Source organism: Thamnophis elegans, chromosome 17, assembly GCF_009769535.1.
Source record: "Thamnophis elegans isolate rThaEle1 chromosome 17, rThaEle1.pri, whole genome shotgun sequence".
Classification (NCBI taxonomy): domain Eukaryota; kingdom Metazoa; phylum Chordata; class Lepidosauria; order Squamata; family Colubridae; genus Thamnophis; species Thamnophis elegans.
Genome location: NC_045557.1, coordinates 5,461,499 through 5,486,207, shown reverse-complemented (window position 1 = coordinate 5,486,207; position 24,709 = coordinate 5,461,499). Strand labels below are relative to the sequence as shown.

The window sequence follows — 24,709 nt, the reverse complement described above, 5'->3', positions numbered from 1 at the left end:
ATAGTGAGAGATACAGAAGGCAGGAAAGACGGAAGAGACGGATGAATGGACAGATGGCAGAAAAGAAAGGAATAGATAGAAATTGAGATAGAGATATGTAAGTAGTGAGAGAGAGATAAATAAGAGATAGAGATAGGTAAGTAGAGAGAGAGAGAGATACAGAAGGCAGGAAAAAGGGACAGATGGACGAATGGACAGATAGATACAGAAGGAAGGCTGAGAAGAAAGGAATAGATAGAAATTGAGATAGATACAGATAGATAGATAGATAGATATAGGTAAGTGGAGAGAGCTAAATAGAGATAGGGATACAGAAGGCAAAGAAGGAAGAGATGAATGGACAGATGGCAGAAAAGAAAGGAATAGATAGAAATTGAGATAGAGATATGTAAGTAGTGTGAGAGAGATAAATAAAGAGATAGAGAGATATATACAGAAGGCAGGAAAGGCAAAGACAGATGGACGAATGGACAGATAGATAGATACAGAAGGAAGGCTGAAAAGAAAGGAATAGATAGAAATTGAGATAGATACAGATATATAGATAGATAGATATAGATAGATAGATATATAGATAGATAGATAGATAGATAGAGAGAGAGATAGTAAGTGGAGAGAGCTAAATAGAGAGAAATAGTGAGGGATACAGAAGGGAGAAAGGAAGAGATGGATGAATGGACAGATGGCAGAAAAGAAAGGAATAAATTGAGATAGAGATATGTAAGTAGTGCGAGAGAGATAATAGAGAGAGAGAGAGAGATAGAGATACAGAAGGCAGGAAAGAAGGCAAAGAAAGACAAATGGACAGATGGATAGATCTGTCCATTCTGGACAGATCTGAAGGCAGTCAGAAAAGAAAGGAATATAGAAATTGAGATAGGTAGGTAGATAGGTAGGTAGATCCACCTCCCTAATTATTCTTTTTAGGCCTCTTTTTTTCCAAAGTGAATTGGCCCTTTTCTCTGGGGGAGAAATGAGGGGAGCCCTCAATTATTTCTTAAATTTATTTGACACCTGAAGGTTTTGTTTTTTTTAAAAAAATCTTGATTTTTGTAGAGGAGAGTGGTAAAGGACCATCCTTCCAATCATTTTTTCCAGCAAGGCAAGGGATGGTTGAGGGCGGGTTGGTGTCAAAAGGTTAAAATGCTTCAGCTCAAAAAATTTAAAGTGCTCTCTGGATACTTTTGGTGCTCTCTGAGCTGGATTCCTTTCTTGCAGACGTTTCGTGGCCCAACTAGGTAACATCATCAGTGCTACAAGGGAGTGGGGATTGTGGAGAGGAAGGGGAGAAGGGGACGAAGGAGGAGGGGTTGAAGGAGAAAATGGAAGAGGAGGAGAACTGTAGGGTCTTTGGTGCTCTCTGAACTAGGTGGTTTTCTTGCAGGCTTTTCATGGCCCAACTAGGTAACTTCATCAGTGCTAGTGTCTCAACCCTGAGCTACAAATATCTTTATTGATGGAGTAATTTAAATGCTGGTGCTGCGAGGAAAGGATCCCCCCCCCAGGTGTGGCTCAGCCCACAATGATATATTTAATTTCTTGTGCATTGCTGGACAAACCTTAAAAGACGCACACCCGAGGAAGGAACACAAAGATTTATTGGATGCCAGTGTTCTTACGACTGTGCGTCGTATCTTCGGAAACGAATGGACAGATGGATAGATAAGGAAGGGGGAAAAAAGGAGAGAAATGTTTTCCCCATGAATCTTCTTTTTACTCGTCGTTTTCAAAGTCAGCCGGATTTTTTCTCTTCAACTTCTTATTGTATCGTTCGCCCAGGAATATACCATGTACGCAACGACAAATGCTTAAAAAAAACACACACAAAACAGAAAGTTAGTTAGGGTTGCACGCCCAATTTAGAAGGGAGCAAATCCAGTTTCTTATCACTTCCTACGGAATAGAATTAGTCCTCAGCTTACGGCCATCCTTGAACCCTGGGCTTCTGTTGCTAAGCGAGGTACTTGTTCAGTGGGGGAACTCTACTTAAGCGGAGGAAGCCTAAAAGGCCATTAACTTGGTTTAAACAAGGTTCAAATTGCCATTAAAAATCAAATTGCCCCCCCTGTGGGGAATGGGCCCCACGTTGGGAACCACTGGTGCAGTGTCTCCTGCTTGGGCAGGAGCGGGTTGGACTAGATGACCTCCAAGGTGCCTTCCCACTCTGTTAATCTTGTTTCTATCTGCCGAAGCGGCCCAGCTGCTATTTTTGCATGCTTGCCACCAGCCAGGTTAATTCACATTTCCATGATATGTTTATTCATTGAATGGCTGCAGCGCTAATCTTCCTTGCTGTTTGTTTTATCAAGTTGCCAGGGAGAAGGATGGCGGGGGGGAAAAAATGAGAATTAAAAATAATTCTGATTTTTATGCTGCTCTGGTGCGCCACCTACCGTTTTCTTTTGGAAACTTTTCTAAATAAATACATGAATTCCGAAGTTGAGACTTTGGGGAGGAAAATTCAGAGAAGCAACTAATGAGCCAGAAACTATAAACCATAAGAAGAATGGCTGCAGAATTTGGGTCTGGCTAGTCTAAAGAAAAAGAATTAGGGGCGACAGGATAGCAGCATTTCAGTATTTGAGGGCTGCCACAAAGAAGAGGAGTCAAATTATTCTCAAAAGTACCAGAAGGCAGGAGAAGAAACAATGGTTGGAAACTAATTAAGAGAGAGAAGCAACCGGGAGTTAAGGAGAAACTGCCTAACAGGGAGAACAATCAACCAATGGAAGGGCTTGCCTCCAGAAATCGTCAACGCTCCAGCACTGGAGGTCTTTAAGAAGAGATTGGACAGTCATTCTACTCGACGCTATTAAATTAAACCCTAACCATCTTGTTGTATTTAAGTACAATGACAATAAAGATTATGATAAATGTAAACTGTAAATTATAAACTATAAATTTGTACCCTATGACTATCATTAAATGTTGTACCTTATGATTTGTGATGATGTATCTTGTCTTTTTATGTACACTGAGAGCATCTGCAGCAAAGACAAATTCCTTGTGTGTCCAAAAACACTTGGCCAATAAATAATTCTATTCTATTCTGTTCTGTTCTATTTGTATTCTATTCTTTTCTATTCCATTCTCTATTCTATTTTATTCTCTATTCTATTCTGTTCTCCAGTCTATTCTAATTCTATTCTCTATTTTAATTCTATTCTGTTCTCTATTCTAATTCTATTCTAATTCTATTCTGTTCTCTATTCTATTCTAATTCTATTCTCTATTCTATTCTCTATTCTAATTCTATTCTGTTCTCTATTCTAATTCTATTCTCTATTCTGTTCTCTATTCTAATTCTATTCTCTATTCTATTCTCCAGTCTATTCTCTGTTCTAATCCGTTCTTTATTCTATAATCTGTTCTCTATCCTAATTCTATTCTCTATTCTAATTATATTCTCTTCTTATTCTATAATCTATTCTCTATTCTAATTCTATTCATTCTTTATTCTATAATCTATTCTCTATTCTAATTCTATTCTGTTCTCTATTCTAATTCTATTCTATTCTATTCTATTCTCTATTCTATTGTATTCTCTATTCTAATTCTATTCTCTATTCTAATTCTATTCTATTCTCTATTCTAATTCTATTCTCTATTCTATTCATTCTTTATTCTCTATTCTAATTCTATTCTCTATTCTATTCTCTATTCTCGATTCTAATTCTATTCTCTATTCTAGTTCTATTCTCATTCTAATTCTATTCTATTCTTTATTCTATAATCTATTCTCTATTCTAATTCTATTCTCTATTCTAATTCTATTCTATTCTCCAGTCTATTCTCTATTCTAATTCTATTCTGTTCTCTATTCTATTCTATTCTATTCTAATTCTGTTCCCTATTCTATTCTATTCTAGTCTATTCTTATTCTGTTCCCTATTCTATTCTATTTTTATTCTGTTCCCTATTCTTTCTATTCTATTCTATTCTTATTCTCTATTCTAAATCTATTCTATTCTCTCTATCTCTATTCTATTATCTATTCTATTCTCTATTCTCTATCTCTATTCTAATCTATCTCTATTCTCTATTCTAATTCTATTCTCTATTCTATTCTTTATTCTAATTCTATTCTCTATTCTATTCTATACTTTAGAGAAATCCGTTAAAAAAACATTTTCCCCACTCTCCCCACTTACGAGGCGTCACCCGAAAGAACGAGGAACTGAACCGTCTCCAAGTGTTTAAGATCCTGTGTGAGATGTTGGGAAACATTTTTTGTTCAAACGGAGACAGGTAGTAGCTGACAACATGCCTTGTTTTCATCAGGTTCCCAAACTGTTTCCCCATCTTGGCAGATTGCTCTGTGTGGGGGGGAAAAAAGAGGACAGAATCCATTTTAATAAATAAAATAGGAAACAGAAAGGTCGGTTATATGTTTGTAAAGATAAGCATGTTATTGTGTGGTTGGAAAACCTGTTTGGGTTAGTTTAAAGCATGTGGGGTGGGGGGATAATCTTGGAAGAATAACATCTTAACAGAGTTGGAAGGGATCTTATAGGTCATCTAGTCTAACCCCACCCCCCCTGCCTGTAACCCGCAAAGTATGAAGACTTTGGACCAGTCCCTAGGAAGGAGAAGGAAAGAATAAACCACTTCTGAAAATGCTGCCAGGAAAATTTCATAGGCTTCTCCAGAGAGCCACCAGGAATCAAGGCTGTCTTGAAAGCGTGGACCCGTAAAACATGCCCAGATTCGAGTCTACAGAAAGAAGGAGTAGGGATAATGTAATCATATCTTCCAATATTTGAAGGGCTGCCCCAAAGAAGGAGCCAGCCTATTCTCCAAAAGCACCTGAAGACAAAAGAAATGGGTGGAAACTAATCCAGGAGACGCAACCTGGAATTAAGGAGAAATTTCCTGACTGCGAGAACAATTAACCAGAAAAATTTCATAGGCGTCTCCATCACTAGAGTTTTTTTTTAAAGAAGAGATTGGACAACCATTTGTCTGAGATGGTAAAGGATCTCCTGCCTGAGCAGGGGGATGGACTAGATGACCTCCAAGGTGACCCTTCCAACGCTCCTCCTTCCTTCCGCCCTCCCTCAATGGGGGCTTTCCAGAAGAGGTTGGACAGTCACTTGTCTGCAATCGTAGAGGGTCTCCTGCTTGAGCGGGGGGGGGGGTGGATTAGATGACCTCCAAGGTCCCTTCCAACGCTCCTTCCTTCCTTCCTTCCGCCCTCCCTCAATGGGGGCTTTCCAGAACAGGTTGGACAGTCACTTGTCTGCAATGGTAGAGGGTCTCCCGCTTGAGCAGGGGATGGACTAGATGACCTCCAAGGTGACCCCTTCCAACGCTCCTTCCTTCCTTCCGCCCTCCCTCAATGGGGGCTTTCCAGAAGAGGTTGGACCAGTCACTTGTCTGCAATGAGAGGGTCTCCTGCTTGAGCAGGGGGATGGACTAGATGACCTCCAAGGTCCCTTCCCACTGTTCTTCTTCATTCTAGTCCAACACCCCCCAGCCCCTCCCTGTTCAAGCGGGAAACTGCACTGAGCGCTTCTGCACCCGGAGACTTGGCCAACAATTTTAATTCCAAGTCTATAAGGCGACCCCTGGTAGACTTTGGGGCTCAGGACGGCCTACCTCGCAGGGTTGTTGTGGAGGGCCAAAAAAAAAAGAGCAAAGGAAGGGAGGGGATGGAGCTCCTGCAAAGGGAGACGGCCAAATCTATTCAAGGCTTAAAAATCAAGCATTCAACCTTACATTCCCGACACGCGAGACGCGTCCCGACGATCCTGCGCGAGTCACCCTTTTCTCCTCCAGCTTCAACTGCCCTTATTTTCCGCTTCCGGTTTTTGACGTCACTTCCGCTTCGCAGGGGGCGAAGCCACGAAGCCGGTTGAGGGCGAACGCTTTCACTCCTCAGCGCCCACACCCATTATGGCGGCGGCGGCGGGCCGGGCGTGGCCGAGGGCGCATGCGCGCGCAGGCGTTTGACGTCAGGCGTGGGAAGATGGCGGCGTTCGCGCTCTGCGGAGGCTGCGGGCACCTTCAGGACCGTGGCTGTCCGGGAGGGCGCTGGGGACGGCCCCCAGCCGGTAATCTTCCCCTTTTCGACCCCACTTGCAGGGAGAGGGTCCTATTTCTGGCAGAAAATCGCAGGGAAGGATGCTTGGGGGAAAAATTAAACCACCCTAGAGATGCATCAGGTTTCTAGTCCTCATAGAGGTCCCAATTGGACCTAGGATGTTTTCCTCCCGGAAAGGCGGTTACAAAGGAAAGGAGGGCGCTCTGCATGCGCTCAGAGGCACAGGAGGCTGTTAACGCCCCATTGGTGCTTGGAGTTTGGAGAAATTTTGCTGTTTTTCGTAAAATGGGGAGGGCCGGCACTAAAAAGGCCCTGGTGCTCTCTTGATGTCATTAAGTGAGGCATTGGAAGCAAAAATCTCATTTCTTTTGCCCCGGAAACTGACAGGGAGAGCCACGAATAGGGGTGACCTTAATGGATCCAGGGTGCAAAGTGTTGAAGATGGTGGACTTCCAACTCCCCAGATTTTGTTATAGGGTGCTTTGTTCATCCGTTTGATTCTTTTTGTGAGTTTTTATCATTTTTAAATTGGGTTTTATGTCCTGTAAGCCGCTTTGAGTCCCCATGGACAAATAGGTGGCAATATAAATTTCATACATACATACACGTACATACATACATACATACATACATACAGGGTGAATAGGCTGAAATATAATTCAATAAATAATAATGGGCAAATAGGGGCAATATAAATTATATACATACATACATATATACATACATACATACAGGGTGAATAAGTGGCAATATAAATTCAATCAATAAATAAATGGTGAATAGGTGTCAATAAAAATTCAATAAATAAATTTAATAATGGGTGAATAAGAGGCAACATAAATTCAATAAATAAATAAATGGTGAATAGGTGTCAATAAAAATTCAATAAATAAATTTAATGGGTGAATAGGGGGCAACATAAATTCAATAAATAAATGGTGAATAGGTGTCAATAAAAATTCAATAAATTTAATAATGGGTGAATAGGAGGCAATATAATTCAATAAATAAATAAATGGTGAATAGGTGTCAATAAAAATTCAATAAATTTAATAATGGGTGAATAGGAGGCAATAAAAATTAAATAAATAAATGGTGAATAGGTGTCAATAAAAATTCAGTAAATAAATTTAATAATGGGTGAATAGGAGGCAATATAATTCAATAAATAAATAAATGATGAATAGGTGTCAATAAAAATTCAATAAATTTAATAATGGGTGAATAGGAGGCAATATAAATTCATAAATAAATGATGAATAGGTGTCAATAAAAATTCAATAAATTTAATAATGGGTGAACAGGAGGCAATATAAATTCAATAAATAATAATAATTCCCCAACTAGGGACACAGTGGCTAAGATGCTGAGGTTGTCGATCAGAAAGGTTGGCGGTTCGAATCCCTAGCGCCATTTAATGGAGTGAGCTCCCGTGACTTGTCCTACCTTCTGCCAACCTAGCAATTCGAAAGCATGTAAAAATGCAAGTAGAAAAATAGGGACCACCTTTGGTGGGAAGGGAACAGCCTTCCTGCGCCTTCGGCATTGAGTCATGCCAGCCACATGACCACGGAGACGTCTTCGGACAGCGCTGGCTCTTCGGCTTTGAAACGGAGATGAGCAGCGCCCCCTAGAGTCGGGAAGGACGAGCACAGATGTGCGGGGAGAACTTTACCTTACTTATCTATACATGTTTACCTTACTCTTATCGTATACATGTTGTTGCTTTTTTCTTTTTTTTCTTTTAAATGGCGAAGCATTTCATCCATTCTCCTTTTTCCCGTCTTCCAGAGGGCAACAATGGCAGCCCGATACGAGCTTTATGCAGCAGTTAGAAGGCGCCGTCATGTACCCCAGCAAAGTGTCGGAAAAATGGGTCCCTCCACCGTGGAAGTGAGCATTTCTTCTGTGGTTGTGTTATTACGCTCAAAACTGTGGGAACCCACAGCTGCCAGTTCTTTAGTGGGTGTGGTCTGCATTTGCATCCCGACAAACCAGGATGTCAAGTGGCTGGCTTTTGGGTCTAGAAAGCCAGGATTAGAACTCACTGTCTCAAGGTGATTAGCCCAAAGTCACCCAGCCGGATTTCGTGCCTAAGGACTAGAACTCACTGTCTTCTAGTGATTGGCCCAAAGTCACCCAGCCAACTTTCATGCTTAAGGCAGGACTAGAACTCCCTGTCTCCTAGTGATTGGCCCAAAGTCACCCAGCCGGATTTCGTGCCTAAGGCAGGACTAGAATTCACTGTCTCCTAGTTATTGGCTCCCAAGTCACCCAGCCAACTTTCGTGCCTAAGGCAGGACTAGAATTCACTCTCTCCTAGTTATTGGCCCAAAGTCATGCAGATGGCTTTTCAAACAAAGGCAGGACTAGAACTCCCAATCTCCTGGTGATTGGCCCAAAGTCACCCAGTTGACTTTCGTGCCTAAGGCAGGACTAGAACTCACTGTCTCCTAGTGATTGGCCCAAAGTCACCCAGCCAACTTTCGTGCCTAAGGCAGGACTAGAACTCACTGTCTCCTAGTGATTATTCCAAAGTCACCCAGCCAACTTTGGTGCATAAGGCAGGACTAGAACTCGCCTTCTCCTAGTGACTGGCCCAAAGTCACCCAGGCAACTTTCATGCCTAAGGCAGGACTAGAACTCACTGTCTCCTGGTGATTGGCTCAAAGTCACCCAGCCAGCTTTCGTGCCTAAAGCAGGACTAGAATTTACCATCTCCTAGTGATTGGCCCAAAGTCACCCAGCCAAGTTTTATGTCTAAAGCAGGACTAGAACTCACTGTCTCCTAGTGTCTGGCCCAAAATCACCCAGCCAAGTTTTATGTCTAAAGCAGGACTAGAACTCACTGTCTCCTAGTGTCTGGCCCAAAATCACCCAGCCAACTTTGATGTCTAAAGCAGGACTAGAACTCACTGTCTCCTAGTGATTATCCCAAAGTCACCCAGCCAACTTTCGTGCCTAAGGCAGGACTAGAACTTACTGTCTCCTAGTGATTATCCCAAGTCACCCAGCCAACTTTGGTGCCTAAGGCAGGACTAGAACTCACCGTCTCCTAGTGATTAGCCCAAAGTCACCCAATTGACATTCATGCCTAAGGCAGGACTAGAACTCACCGTCTCCTGGTGATTGGCCCCAAGTCACCCAGCCGGCTTCCGTGCCTAATAGAAAGACTAGAACTCCCTGCCTCCTGGTCCTTGACTCAAGGTCACCCAGCTAGCTTTATCCCTAAAGTGGAATTACTCATCTCTTGAGTAATCTGGGATCTCTTTGCTCTCCCAGACAGGGATCCCATAGTAGGAGAATGGCCAACATCACTCTCAACTTTGGGCCCCAACATCCTGCCGCCCACGGGGTCCTGCGCCTAGTCATGGTGCTGATGGGAGAATGTGAGGAAGTGTGACCCCCATATCGGCTTGCTTCACCGGGGACGGAGAAACTGATCGAATACAAGACCTACCTCCAGGTAGAAGCGGGTAAAGGGGCACCCCATATCTCTCTCCCGTCAGCCCACAATCACTCCCAAGCGATTATCACAAGGGGCCTCCTGCAGTTCCTCCTTCTTTCTCCTCCTTCCTTCCTTCCTTCCTTCCTCTCTTTTCTCCTCCTCTTCTTTCTCTTCCTCCTTCTCTACTTCCTCCTCTTCCTCTTTCTTCCTTCTCGTCTTTCTCCTCTCCTTTCTCCTCCTCTTCATCTTCCTCCTCTTCTTTCTCTCTTACTCTCACCTCTTCCTTCCTCTCTTCCTCCTCTTCTCTCCTTCCTCCTCCTTTCTCCCTCTTCTCTTCCTCTTCTCCTTCTCTCTTTCGCTTCCTCCTTCATCTTCCTCCTCTTCTCTTCCTCCCTTTCCCCCCTCTACTTCCTCCTCTTCCTCTCCCTCCTCCTCTCTTTCTCCTTCTCTTTCCACTCCTCCTCCTCTCCTCCTCGTTCTCCTTTTCCTCTCTTTCCTCCTCTTCTTCCTCCTTCTCTCCTTTCTCCCCCCCCTTCCTTTCTCTTCTTTCCTCCTCTTCCTCTCTACTTTCCCCCCTCTCTCTACTTCCTTCTCCTCCGCTTCCTCTCTTTCCTCCTCTCCTTTCTCCTCCGCTTCTTCTCTTCCTCCTCTTCTTTCTCTTCGTCCTTCTCTACTTCCTCCCTCTCTCTTCCTCTTCCTCCTCTTCCTCTTTCCTCCCTCCTCTTCTTTCTCCTTCTCTCCTTTCTCCCTCTCTTTCCTCCTCTCTTTCACCTTCTCTCCTTTCTCCTCCTCTTCCCCTCCTCCTCTTCCTCCTCTTTTTCCTCCTCCACCTACTTTGTTAATATATACTGTGGGGTAGACACCCCTAACAGCCCTCGAGTGTGTGTTCTGTTAGATACAGCCTGTTTGCCTTCAAATGGCTTTTACTGTACTAGCGTAAATGCTTCTACTGTACACCAATGGAGTTACTGTGGTACGGCTTTACATGCTCCACAAGGGGCTCCCTCTGGACTTTGCAGGTCATCTAGTCGCAACCCCCGGTAGAGAAGAAAGGGCATAAAAAAATTACATCCAAACCCAAAACAGCCCTTTGTGCACTGGAACTCGGATTTACAGCTCAGACGCTGTCGCAGGCCGAATCTTGAAAGCCTGACGGGATCCCGACCCTTAAAGGATCTCTTTTTTTTTTTCTAACCTCAGCCTGCCGTATTTTGAACCGACTATATTACGTCTCCATGATGTGCAACGAGCAGGCCTACGCTCTGGCTGTCGAGAAACTGCTGATATCCAAGTGCCCATCAGAGCTCAATGGAACAGGTGATTTAAATCCATATTATAAAAATGGCTCTGTGTGTGTGTGTGTGTGCGCGCGCGTGCGCCAAGAAATCCTCGACTTAATAGCAATAGCAATAGCAGTTAGACTTATATACCGCTTCATAGGGCTTTCAGCCTCTCTAAGCGGTTTACAGAGTCAGCATATCGCCCCCAACAACAATCCGGGTCCTCATTTTACCCACCTCGGAAGGATGGAAGGCTGAGTCAACCCTGAGCCGGTGAGATTTGAACAGCCGAACTGAAGAACTGCAGTCGCTGAAGTAGCCTGCAGTGCTGCATTTAACCACTGCACCACCTCGGCTCTTAACAAGCATTTTGTTTAGCGACTGAAGTTTTTTCAGCACTGGAAAAAAGGGACGTAAGATTTTTCCCCACTTACGGCGTGGTCGATCAAAACCAATCGAATTGATTTTGCAATCAAAACCCAGACGCCGGAGCAACCGGCTCACATTTACGACGGTCGAAGCGTCCCGGGATGTGTGTCACGCATGGCGGTTAACATTTTTATTATATTATTATATATATTTATTATATTTAATATTCCAAGGAATGAGGTCCCAAACGTCATAAGACACATTTAAGGACCACAATTGAGCCCAAATGTCCGGGTTAAGTGAAACATTTGTCCAGTGAGTTTTGCTCCATTTTACGACCTTTTTTGCCACCGTTGTTGAGTGAATCACCGCAGTGGTTAAGTTAGTAACCCGGTCGCTAACGAATCGGGCTTCCCCAGTGACTTAGCTCGTCAGAAGTCGCAAAGGGGGGTCACGAGACCTTGAGACACAGCAACGGTCGTTAAACCGAACCAAAGCATTTAAATTTTATCATGGGGATGCCACAGAGGTCGTAACTTGCGAAAACGGTCGGAAAGCACTTTTTTCAACGCCCGTCGTCACTTTCAAGCATCCCTATTGTAAGTCAAAACGACCTGTAGATCACATCATCTTCCTCTTCTTTTTAACGACCTCGTAATCCCTTGAGGGTGGAGTCTGGGCGGAATGGAGCTAGCAGAGTATTGGAATGGCCCGAACGCCCTTCCTGTTGCCAGAGCAGAGTTTTGTTCGGCAGATCTATTCTCATTGAGCCGGAGCGAGGAATATCTGCCTGTACCTCTGATCGAACTCGCCAGCCTCCTGATTGTGAGGCTAGAGCTCCACCTCTAGGCCCGCAACAATCTCAAGACGACCTGTGGATGCCCATTGGCATCCCTGATGAATTTTAATCCTGTAACCGTGGGGACGAAGCATGTCCGTAAGCCGTTCAGAAGCTAACGCAGGTTTTTGCTTCCTAGTTCTCTTCGTAGAATCACGCGGCTGTTGAATCACATCATGGCCATCACCACACACGCCCTGGATGTTGGGGCCATGACCCCTTCTGGATGTTTGAGGAGAGAGAAAAGGTAAAATCTATACACATACACACACACCACATACACCACACCCCTTCTGGATTCAGCACCTGAATCTACTTTAGGGACGCTATGTGATCCAGTAGGCTGCACTGCTGAATCCGGGCTCCGTTTAGAAGCCACAAACTGCTGAGCAAGAGGGAAAGGATAGAGGCGGCTTGTGAACCAGACCGCTAAATCCCAGGGGTGGGATTCAGCCCGTTCGGATTGGCGCAGACGAAACCGGTTCCTCCTACGATCAGCTGGGGAGCGAACCGACGATCAGCTGCTCCCATCCGCCTCTGCCCTTGACTTACCTATACCCTCTCGGCTGATTCGCGCGGCAGAGTAACGCGGAAGGTTAAGTTTTGGGAAAGCTGCGCGAACCACGAAATCAACCGCAGCGGCTTCTACTGTACTGCCGTAAAATGGCTTCTACCGTACAGCGCAGTGGCAGGATCCTACCACTGCTAAACCGCCGTCTCTCTACAGATGTTTGAATTTACGAGCGAGTATCCGGAGCGCGAATGCACGCCGCTTACATCCGTCCAGGAGGCGTACACCAAGTAAGGAAGGCATTGGGATACGCATGGGAGGCGCAGGGCGGAGTTCGCAACCCCACAGCTTGGTGCCTTCGAAGCGTGATTTTTAGGGGTTTTATTCTTCCAACTTGACCACTTTTAAAAACGGGCTGGGGGGAATTCGGTGTTTGGAAGTCCACCCTTCTTCAAACGGTCGAGCTGGGAAAAGAGCGGGTGACGGTTTAGGACGTGTCCGTGCTCCCCCAATTCTCATGGCCGTTGCAGAAAATCCGGAGTCGATCTGGGAGTGAGATTTGTCGGTGGCGGGATGTCTACATACGATCTAGGATTAAATTTTTACATACGTTATTCCCAACGCTCAGGATATGCCGCTGGGATTAATGGACGACATCTACGAATTCGTGAAGAATTTTTCCGCCCGTGTGGACGAGGTGGAGGAGGTGAGGCTGCTTCGGCAGTGGGAGTTTTGGGAGCGTTGGAGATTTTGGGAAGATTTGGGGGGTGATGGGGGGAAGACAGTGGGAGATTTGGGGAAGATTTGGGGGTGATGGGAAGATGGGGATTTGGGGAGATTTGGGGGTGATGGCAGATGGGACATTTGGGGAAGATTGGGGGGGTAATGGGAGGAAGACAGTGGAGATTTGGGGAAGATTTTGGGGGTGATGGGAAGAGGGAGATTTGGGGAAGATTTGGGGGGGTGATGGAAATTTTGGGAATTTTGGGGGTGATGGGAAGACAGTGGGAAATTTGGGGAATATTTGGGGGGATGGAAATTTGGGAAGATTTGGGGGTGATGGGAAGAGAGTGGGAGATTTTTGGAAAGATGTGGGAAGATGGGAGATTTTGGGAAGATTTGGGGGGGTGATGGAATTTTGGAAAGATTTGGGTGATGGGAAGACAGTGGGAAATTTTGGGAAGATTTGGGGTGATGGAAATTTGGGGAAGATTTGGAGGCTGATGGGAAGAGTGGGATTTTGGAAAGATGTGGGGGTGGGAGATTTGGGAAGATTTGGGGGGTGATGGGAAGATGGGAGATTTGGGTAGGAGATTTGGGGAAATTTGGAAGGGTGATGGGAAGAGAGTAGAAATTTTGGGAAGATTTAGGGGTGATGGGAAGAGAGTGAGAGATTTTGGGAAGATTGGGGTGATGGGAAATTTTGGGAAGATTGGGGGTGATGGAAAGACGGGGAGATTTGGGGAAGATTTTTTGGGGGGGGGAAGACGCCCTTCATTTTAAGGGACCCACGTAGGATGTTGCAAGGTGCTCAGCCATTTGAAGACAAAAAACTACTTCTCTTTCCTTTTCCCCTTTATCTAACCAAATTAAGCTCTTCTAAGAATGATTGTTTTACAGATGCTGACCAACAACCGGATTTGGAGAAACCGCCTAATCGATATGGGGTGATCTCCGCGAAGATGCCCAGAATTGTGGTTTTAGGTAACATTTTGGCTTTCTCCTCCTCTTCCTCCCCCAGCACCATCCTTGGATTCTCCTAGATCTTGTTCATCCTATTTCAACAAAGGTAGTCTTGGATTACTTAGTGACGGCTGAAAGACACAACGGCGTTGAAAACAATTGATCTGTGACTGTTGTCCACATGACCGTTGTTACATCATCCCCAGGGTGATCAAAATCCAGGCGTTTGTGTCAGGATTCCGACAGATGCCCTAATTAAATAATGAGCCTCGAGCCAAGCTTAAAAATCCAGTTATTTATTAGGGAGCAAGGGAAGCCAGCTCTGACCCCACATAATTTACGGCCCAATTATGACCCTGTTTCCCAGGGTGTGTCATAAATCACATTTGAGCAATTTCCCGGGTTGTAGAGATCACTCCCCTCTGGCCCGCTGTGGGTAACCCTGGGATATAGCCTTGAGAAAGGTATGTCTGGAATATGCTTCTATTTGTCCCTGCCGCTTCCATCAATTTCCCATCCCCTCCATCTCGAGTTGTGGCAACTAGAGAGGGAGGGCCAGGCTTGACAGTTTGGTCAACTGACTCCTATTATGACAATTGCAGTGTCTCGAGATCACGTGACCCCCTTTTGCGACCTTCGGACGAGCAGTCAGTGGCGGAAGCCGGATTCAATTAACTCTGTTATTAACTTATCAAGCGCAGGGACTTCCTTTGCAACTGTGGCAAGAAAGATCGTAAAACAGGGCCCAATTCCCTTAGCAGCTGCCTCACTTAACAACATACATTTGGGCTCCATTGCTGTCGTTAAGTGAAGAACTACCGTATTTTTCGGAGTATAAGACGCACCTAGCTTTTGGTCAGGAAAACGAGGGAGGGAGAGAAATCTGCTTCTGCCTCCTCAGCGATTTTGCCTCCTTGCAGCGTAACAGCAAACAGCACAGACAATAGAGGTTTTTGTGGTTTACATTTCAAACTATACTTGCACAGATGCTGTTACAATGGATGTGGCTTCTGGAAGTGTATCCTTCTCTGCTATTTAAAAGAAAGACCCATAGCACTGGGCCTCTCTTCAAATCAAGCATTGTTTTAAAAAAGCTTCGTTTGTTAGAACAATAATAAAGCAGTCTGTCAGCTCCTTCCATAGTTAATTAGGAAAAAAGACCATTAGACTCCAGTGCGTAGAAAACAAATGTACTTTTACTAATTAAAATGGTTAAAGGCAAGCTACATGCGAAGTCTGATTAATTAGGCGCGAAAGCAGTTGATGGTATAGAATAGCCCTTCCCCACCCTTGGCATCACAGTCCCAGCCCAATCATAGTCTTCCAAAGTCAGGTGCAAGATAACTTCAAAGGCATCACGAAGTGGAATGTGTGCCGTTAGGGCCTGGGCGGGGAAACTCCCCTGCATGCGCAGTCCGATCAGTCGGTGAACTCCAGAACCTTCCACCCAGCACAAGAGTAACCCCTCCCAAATACCATGCCCTCCCCCCGTTTCATGGCAGCTGAAGCGACAGCAAAGCAGAAGCTGACACAGTCTTTAAAAAAATAAGTTGAATCATTTGAACATTCGATTGGCATTTAGAGTTATTGACTTGCCTCCTTGCAGCAAACAGCAGCCTCTTTCAGTTTAGCCTGAATAGCACCAGAAAGAAAAAAAATCTGCCTCCACCTCCCAGCAATGTGCCTCCTCGGGGAGCAAACAGCCGGTTTCACTTTCAGTTTCAGCACGGGCCTCCCAACGATCAGCTGTTTCAGTCTGCAGGGATTGCTATATATTGCAGCCTCCGCACGCCCATTTTCCCCCGTTTGCTGCAAGGAGGTAAATTGCTGGGAGGCAGAAGCCAAAGGGTGGGACGGTGGGTGGGTGGGCTCTACATGGGGCAGCCCTTGAAGAGCATTCGGAGACTTCAACTTGTCCAGAATGCAGCCGCGCGAGCAATTGTGGGTGCACCTCGGTACACCCACGTTACACCTATCCTCCGCGAGCTGCACTGGCTACCGATCGGTCTCCGGATACGCTTCAAAGTGCTAGTCGTCACTTATAAAGCCCTTCATGGTATTGGACCTGGGTACTTGAGAGACCGCCTGCTGCCAATTACCTCCCATAGACCCGTTAGATCGCACAGGGTCGGCCTCCTCCGGGTTCCGTCCACCAGCCAATGCCATCTGGCTACCACCCGGGGGGGGCCTTCCCTGTAGCAGCTCCGGCCCTTTGGAATGAACTCCCCGCGGAGATTCGGACCCTCACCTCTCTCCAGGCCTTCCGGAAAGCCGTCAAAACCTGGCTGTGCCGGCAGGCCTGGGGTTGATGAGTTCCCCTCCCCTCTCGACTGTATGGCTGTATGACTCTTGTGTATTAATTACGTGTATTGTGTTTGTGTCCCCTTTCACGTTTCTGAGTTGTTCGCCGCCCTGAGTCCCTCCCGGAGAAGGGCGGCATACAAATAAACTAAATCTCAATCTCATTCAGTGCATAAGACGCACCCAAATTTTCACTCTTTTAGGGGGGGGAAAGGTGCATCTTATACTCTGAAAAATACGGTACCCGTACAGCCGAGGGCTCAGCAGCCTCTTATCTATTTGCTCCTTGGGCAGCGTCTCTTCCCCTCGTCCTACATACCCCATTGCATACTTCCCTCCCCGCGTGAAAGGCTGTTGATCGGTTTCTTGTTTCCCCTCCGCTCCCCACCAGCGGCGTGATGCTTCGTGGATCCGGGATCCAGTGGGATCTTCGCAAAACCCAGCCTTACGACGCCTACGACCAGGTGGAGTTTGACGTGCCGATTGGATCGAGGGGAGACTGTTACGACAGGTATGGCTGCAGTTGGGGGAAACGCCCCTTCCCTCTCCTGTCCCCGGAGTCTCCCCCATAGATAGGTAGTCCTCGGCTTATGACGGTTCATATGGTGACCCGTTCAAAGTTACAACGGCACTGGGAAAAAATGGGACTTAGTCACGTGATCCAATTCAAACGCTTGGCAATTGACTCATAGTTTGACGGCGCGTAATCCCGCTTTTGCGGCCACCTGACAGGCAAAGACAATGGGGAAGCCAGGCTCACTTAACGACGACTGCAGGGATTCCCTGAACCACTGCGACAAGAAAAGTTGTGAAACAGGGCAAAGCTCCCTTAAGTGTCCCACTTAACGACAGAAATGTAGGGCTCCACAGGGGACTCTCAAAGTGACCGCTTTGCTTCTTTCAAAGCCTAATGCTTCTCAACTTGCAAATGAATAGCAGTAGACTTATATACCGCTTCATAGGGCTTTCAGCCCTCTCTAAGCGGTTTACAGAGAGTCAGCATATTGCCCCAACAATCCGGGTCCTCATTTTACCCACCTCGGAAGGATGGAAGGCTGAGTCAACCCTGAGCCGGTGAGATTTGAACCGCTGAACTGCTGATCTAGCAGTAGCCTGCAGTGCTGCATTTAACCACTGCGCCACCTCGGCTCATGTGAACTGGGGAGAGGGAGGGGGAAATGGAATTCGGAGATCGGGAGAGCTTGGAAACCATCAAGGTCTCCCCACTGAAGGTGCTGTGAGAGAGACGGCCTGTTCCCATAACAAAAGAACATCTCGTAATTGGAGATGGGGAGAAGGGGAATGCTATTGTTTTAAGTAGGCAAGCATTTGCGCGGGGGAAAAGAGCCGAGGTGGCGCAGTGGTTAGGGTGCAGTACTGCAGGCCACTTCAGCTGACTGCTATCTGCAGTTCGGCGTTCAAATCTCACCGGCTCAGGGTTGACTCAGCCTTCCATCCTTCCGAGGTGGGTGAAATGAGGACCCGACTGTGGGGGCGATATGCTGACTCTGTAAACCGCTTAGAGGGGCTGAAAGCCCTAGCGGTATATAAGTCTAGCTGCTATTGCTGTTGCTAAAACCAGAGCTGGTTTCGTTTCTTCAGTCCCAACATGGTGTATTCAAAAGTTTTGCTTTTCGGAATTCAAATTCTCCCAAGAGGATTTACTTGTTTTGTGTTCAGTACTTGGGACACTCACTTGTTTCCCTCCTGCCCACAGGTACCTCTGCCGCATCGAAGAGATGCGCCAGTCGCTCCGCATCATCTTACAGGCCCTGAACAAGATGCCGGAAGGAGAGATCAAAGTGGACGATGCCAAGGTCTCGCCTCCTAAGAGGGCGGAGATGAAGAGAGTTGAGTCTCCTGGAAGAACTTGGCCCACCCCCACCCCTTGCTGGGGAAAAGACCAGGCAGGAATCCCAACCAGATAGCAACAGCCCTTAAGGCTTATATACCGCTTCACGGTGCTTTTACAGCCATCTCTAAGCGGTTTACAGAGTCAGCTTCTTGCCCCCCAACAATCTGGGTCCTCCTTTTACCCCCTCGGAAGGACGGAAGGCTGAGTCACCTTGAGCCTGTCAGAATCGAACTCCTGGCAGTGGGCAGAGGGAAGGAAGGAAGGAAGGAAGGAGAAGGAAGGAAGGAAGGAAGGAAGAAGGAAGAAGGAAGACTAAGAAAAGAAAAGAAAGAAAGCAGACAGACAGAGACAGATAGCAATAGCCCTTATATACCGCTTCACAGTGCTTTTACAGCCCTGTTTAAGCGGTTTACAGAGTAGCCTCTTGTCCCCAACTCTGGGTCCTCGTTTTACCCACCTCGGAAGGACGGAAGGCTGAGTCAACCTTGAGCCATTCGAATCGAATCTTTCTTTCTTTTCTTCCTTCCTTCCTTCCTTCTTCCTTCCTTCCTACCCTTCTTCTTCCTTCCTTCCTTCCCTTAAAAGGTTTTTAGGAAGAGATTGGAAAACATTTGTCTGAAATAGGGTCTTCTGCTTCAGCAGGGGTTGGACTAGAAGACCTCCAAGGTCCCTTCCAACTGTCCTTCCTTCCTTCCTCCCTCCCTTTTCCTTCCCTCCCCCCTCCCTTCTCCATCACTGGGGTTTTCAAGAAGAGATTGTCTGTATGGGTCTCTTAATTGAGCAGAGGGTTGGACTAGAAGACCTCCAAGGTCCCTTCCAACTGTCCTTCCTTCCTTCCCCTCCCTTTTCCTTCCTCCCTCCCTCCCTTCTCCATCAGGGGGTTTTCAAGAAGAGATTGTCTGTAATGGGTCTCTTAATTGAGCAGAGGGTTGGACTAGAAGACCTCCAGGCCCTTCCACGTCCTTCCTTCCTTCCTCCCTCCCTTTTCCTTCCCTCCCCCCCTCCCATCACGGGGGTTTTTCAAGAAGAGTTGTCTGTAATGGGTCTCTAATTGAGCAGAGGGTTGGACTAGAAGACCTCCAAGGTCCCTTCTAACTCTGTTCTTCTTCCCCCCCCTCCAATCTATCACTCAATCCTTCCCCTTCCTTCCTTCCTCCTCCCTCCCTCCCTCTATCTCCCTCCTCCCTCCCTCCCTCCCTCCCTCCTCCTTCCTTCCCCCCTCCCTTCCTTCTCCATCACTGGGGGTTTTCAAGAAGAGATTGTCTGTAATGGTCTCTTATTGAGCAAGGGTTGGACTAGAAGACCTCCAAGGTCCCTTCTAACTCTGTTCTTTCTTCCCCTCCCTCCAATCTATCACTCAATCCTCCTTCCTTCCTTCTTCCTTCCTTCCTTCCTCCTCCCCTCTCCCTCCCCCTCCCCCCCCCTCCCTCCCCCTTCCTTCTCCCTCCTTCCCTTCCATCACTGGGGTTTCAAGAGAGATTGTCTGTAATGGGTCTCTTAATTGAGCAGGGGTTGACTAGAAGACCTCCAAGGTCCCTTCTAACTCTGTTCTTTCTTCCTCCTCCGTCCAATCTATCACTCCCTCCCCTTCCTTCCTTCCTCCCTCCCTCCTTTCTTTCCTCCCTCCTTCCCTTCTCTATCACTGGGGTTTTCAAGAAGAGATTGTCGTATAGGCTCTTAATTGAGGCAGGGGGTTGGACTAGAGACCTCCAAGGTCCCTTCCAACTCTGTGCTTTCTTTCTTCCGCGCCCCTCCAATCTATCACTCAATCCTCCCCCTCCCTCCCTCCTCCCTTCCTTCCTTCCTCACTCACTCACTCATTCACCACTGGGGTTTTCAGAAGAGTTTGGACAACTATTGTGTGAACAGCATAGGGTTTCCTGCTTGAGCAGGGGTGACTAGAAGACCTCCAGTCCCTTCCAACTCTGTCCGTTCTCCCCCTCCCTCCCTGTTCCTTCCCAATGAAAAGGTTGCTTGGATGAGTAACGAAATGTCTGGGCTTTTATAACTTCGCTCCAGCTGCCACGGTTCACCTTCTGAGCTGCTCCCGTTAGGCTAAACCAGCATTAAACCACGAAGCAGCCGGCGGACGCGAACCTTTCTTTCCCCTCTTCTTATTCATCCATGGAGGCGCTGATCCATCATTTCAAACTTACACCGAGGATATCAAGTGCCTCCGGGGCTACCTACACAGCCATCGAGGCTCCGAAGGTAAAGGCTCAATTTATGTACCACACCATGGGGGCGTCCTGCATGGATCCAAAGCCTCGCCCCTACGACGGGACGCCCGCAAAGCGAAAACCCACCCCAGTCCTCTGGACTCAGTTTTTTCAAAGCAGAAATGGTCATTTCATGAGTTGAACTCCTTCGGCTTTACTTCCTTGCTTGCAGGGTGAATTCGGCGTCTACCTGGTCTCTGACGGGAAGCAGCCGTCCGTATCGTGCAGATCAAAGCACCTGGCTTTGCACACTTGGTAAGAGAGAGTTAACACCTCGACGTGTCCCTGAGGTCAGGAGGAAACAGGTAGTCCTCGAACTTAGGACCACAAGGCGGCATTTCTGCTGATGAGCGAGACAGTGGTGAGCATGCCCTGCGTTTAGAAACTAGTTATTTGGCAGCTAGCCAAGCGAGATAAGGTTCGTGTGGATAAACATTCCGGAAAGATGGTTTGCTAAGCCTGGTGGACTGTGAACGAAAGGAATTTCTCGCACCTTCCTTCCCCCAGCACGCATCATAAGCACGAGCCCTGTTGCCAAGTGTCCAGATTTTGATCGTGGTCCACAGGAGTGCTACAACGTCACAAGTGTGAAAAAAAGGCCACAAGTCACTTTTTTCAGTACTGTTGTGAATTCAAGCAGTCTGTTCTGAACCAACCTTCCTTAGAAAGCAAGAACGCGTCTGGGTCCCTGCAAAACCCCTTCTATTTACGCCTGTGAATCTAAATCTTTATCTATATCTAGATAGATAGATAGATAGATAGATAGATAGATAGATAGATAGATAGATAGATAGATAGATAATAGATGAGTTTATTGTTCCTTCTGGCTTAGAATATCCAGAGCCCCTAAACCCAAGGATCTTCTTTTCAAACAGCCTTTCCCTTAAATCTTCCTTCCTTCTTTGCAGGATCTTGGATAAAAATGTCCAAGGGCCACATGCTTGCGGATGTGGTAGCCATCATTGGTAAGTATCTATCGTGTTTCCCCAAAAATAAGACAGGGCCTTATTTTCTTTTGACCCCCTGAAATAAGCGCTGGGCCTTATTTCAGGAAGGTCTTACTATTTTGGGGGTGCAGGAAGCGGCGAGCAGGGTCACCTCATGGCTGCTGCTGTGTTGCAATATTTTCGGGGGGGCTTATCTTAGCGTGCTCTCAAATTAAGATTGGTCTTATTTTTGGGGAAAACAGGTATGTTTCTAGGGGAAAACAATTTAATTCAGTTTATTTTAATTTGGTGCCAGCCGACTTCCGAGGAGGCTGGGTATGCTCACAATAGACCAAAAGAATTTAACATTCAATACGTTTCAGAGCAAACGGCCCCCCCCCTTTCAGCTTTGCACTAACCATAATTTGTTTCACCAAAGCTGAGTGAGACCCTGGGCTGCTTTCTTAACCAGGGTTACAAACCCCTCCCAGAATCCCCCAGCCAGCATGCTTTAAAAGGGGAGGACTTCAACTCCCAGAATCCCCCAGCCAACATGCTTTAAGAAGGGTGGACTTCAACTCCCAAATCCCCAGCCAGTGTGTTTTAAGATGGGTGGACTTCAACTCCCAGAGTGCCCCAGCCAGCATGCTTGAGATGGGTGGGCTTCAACTCCCAGAATCCCCAGCCAGCCTTCTTTAAATGGGTGGACTTCAACTCCCAGAATCCTCCAACCAGTGTGTTTTAGGATGGGTGGACTTCAACTCCCAGAATCCCCAAGCATGCTTTAATGGGTGGACTTCAACTCCCAGAATCCCCCAGCCAGCATGCTTGAGATGGGTGGACTTCAACTCCCAACCCCCCAGCATGGTATGACTAAGCCACCCTACAAATCAGCCACCGGATGCAAAGAAGGCCACATTTCTTCCCTGAATCCTGGATTGAGCGGGAGGGGACCGCTGAATCCCTGTTTTCCCACTCCCTCTGCCACGCCAGCCAGGATGATGGGGATGGGAACTCCTTAACCCATAGCCACTTCCCAACTTCGCAGGTCATGCAAAACGTAGTTTATTTTCGTGTCTTTTCTCTTTCAGGCACCCAGGATATTGTCTTTGGCGAAGTGGACAGATAGATCAGCGTCCGGGGCGGCGGGGGCGGGGGCAGAGACGGGATAGGAATCACCCCTCGATCTGGACGCCGTCTCCCCCCACCCCAAGGAATTTGGCTCAGCATCCTACTGCTCTTTGTTTTGTGTGTGGTTGTTGTTTGTCGTTTTTGTTGTAATCCGGTGCTGGGACACCAGGCCAGGATGAGCAAACAGGATAATAAAACCGATCTGCCAAAATAGAAATGGCTTCTCCGTGAGAAATCATTGTCCAATTTCTGCATTCCCCCCCCGTGTTTTCATCCTAGCCTCATCCAGATCCCTCTTCTTTCCATCCACAGGGGGTAACGTTTCCAGGTTTTCCCCACAAATGTGGTTTGTGGTTGTTTCAGTTCTCGGGCGCGGCAAAAAGGGATGTCCGACTTAAATTGCCAAATTTGGACCCCTTAAATCCCACAGACCATTGATATGATCTGGGTGGGCGTGGCAAGGTGGGCATGTGACTGGGTGGGCGTGGCCAGCTCAATGTCACTCACGTCAAGGGGCGCCTTGCTAGCCTCTACTCGGTAGGTAGGTAGGTAGGTAGGTAGAGAGAGAGAGGAGAGAGAAATAGATGGATGATAAATACATACATAGATAGATGATAGATAGATATAGATAGATAGATAGATAGATAGATAGATAGATAGATAGATAGAGATGATAGACAGATAGAGATAGATAGATAGATAGATAGAGAAAAGAGAAAAAATAGACGAGATAGATAATGAGAGAGAAAATAGATGATAGATAGATGATAGATAGATATATAGATGTGTGTGAGAGAGAGAGAGAGAGTAGGTGATAGACATATAAATATCGGTTGATAAACAAATAGATTAGATAGAGAGAGTAGATATTATAGATAGATAGATAGATAGATAGATAGATAGATAGATAGATAGATATAGAGAGATAGATATAATAGATCAGGAAAAATAGATAGGTAGGTAGATAGACAGACAGAGCAGGAAGGAAGAGTGATAGATGATAGATAGAGATAGATAGATAAGGAAAGAAGAGAGAGAGAGAGATAGACAGACAGATATAAATAGAGCAGGAAAAATAGATAAGTAGGTAGATAGAGCAGGAAGGAGAGTGATAGATGATAGATAGAATAGATAGATAGATAGATAGATAGATAGAAGATAGATAGATAGTATAGATAGATAGATCGATCACAGGAGTTAAAATCACAGAATAGCAAGAGTTGGAAGGGACCTCAGAGGTCATCTATTCCAGGGTCCCAACCTTTTGGTCCTCAGGGACCACTAAATTCATAATTTTAATCCCACGGACCCCTAATAGGATCTGCCTAATGACCAGCTGGATGGCGTGGCAAGGTGGTCATGTGACTAGGTGGGCGTGGCCAACTCAATGTCACGCACGTGAAGGGGCACCTTGCCAGCCACCTCGCCCCTCCCCTCCCAGCCCCTCCTCGCCTGCCGCCCGGGCTCCTTAGGCCCCAACAGGAAGCCGTTGCTGGAGCTAAGCAGCCCCCAGGAGAAAGAGTTCAAATTGGATCTGACCGAGAAGGAGGCTCAGCAGAAGCACCTCACTGAGGACTAGGAGCATGGGCTTTCCAAGCAGAGGGAAGACCTGTGGGAGTGCAAGGCCAGGTGCCAGCGCCTGGAGGCTCAGCGGACTGAGATGGTCAGCCAGTTCCAGGCCGTGATGCAGCCCCACTGGAACGAGGCCCTCCGGCTCTTCCCCACCACCGGCCCTTCCCTCCAGCCTTCGCCCAAAGCCCCCACCAGGAGGCTGAGCAGACCCCACGTTTGGATTTCTGCCCCCCTCCAACCCCCACAAAAAGACCCGAAAGGGGAGACTCTGCAGCAACACAAGTGTTTCATCGCACGCATCTGTCCCAAGGGGTCGTTAGTTTGAGCGCAATTTAAAAATGCAAATCGTTTGGTCTCCGGAGCACCAAACTTTTCTCGCGGACCACCAGGGTAGGGTCTCCTGCTTGAGCAAGGGTCGTCTAGACGACCTCCGAGATCCCTTCCCCATTCTGTTAAGGTCACACAAGGTCAGAGACCGATCTCCATCTTTCGGGATCCAATTCTCGGGCAGGATATGACCTTCTCCCATAACC

The 24,709-nt window shown here is 46.8% G+C and overlaps 2 protein-coding genes across 2 annotated transcripts; one reads left to right on the top strand and one right to left on the bottom strand.

Annotated features, from left to right (window-relative positions):
- Window positions 1–1,580: 1,580 nt before the first annotated feature.
- Window positions 1,581–5,818, bottom strand: LOC116520028 (cytochrome b-c1 complex subunit 8). Its single transcript, XM_032234165.1, is given in 4 exon segments — window positions 1,581–1,763; window positions 1,766–1,807; window positions 4,152–4,316; window positions 5,714–5,818. Coding segments are annotated over 3 exon segments (243 nt in total). The 5' UTR covers window positions 4,303–4,316; window positions 5,714–5,818; the 3' UTR covers window positions 1,581–1,713.
- A 134-nt stretch (window positions 5,819–5,952) lies between these two features.
- NDUFS2 (NADH:ubiquinone oxidoreductase core subunit S2) lies at window positions 5,953–22,821 on the top strand (the record flags this gene model as incomplete). The annotated part of the gene is given in 21 exon segments (XM_032234166.1): window positions 5,953–6,053; window positions 7,835–7,936; window positions 9,299–9,421; window positions 9,423–9,466; window positions 9,469–9,519; window positions 10,692–10,772; window positions 10,775–10,808; window positions 12,103–12,197; window positions 12,200–12,225; window positions 12,706–12,712; window positions 12,715–12,779; window positions 13,118–13,195; window positions 14,110–14,156; window positions 14,158–14,193; window positions 16,865–16,984; window positions 18,191–18,320; window positions 20,447–20,539; window positions 20,720–20,771; window positions 20,774–20,812; window positions 21,456–21,512; window positions 22,565–22,821. Coding segments are annotated over 21 exon segments (1,419 nt in total), but the record flags the coding sequence as incomplete, so codon positions are not given.
- Window positions 22,822–24,709: the final 1,888 nt, after the last annotated feature.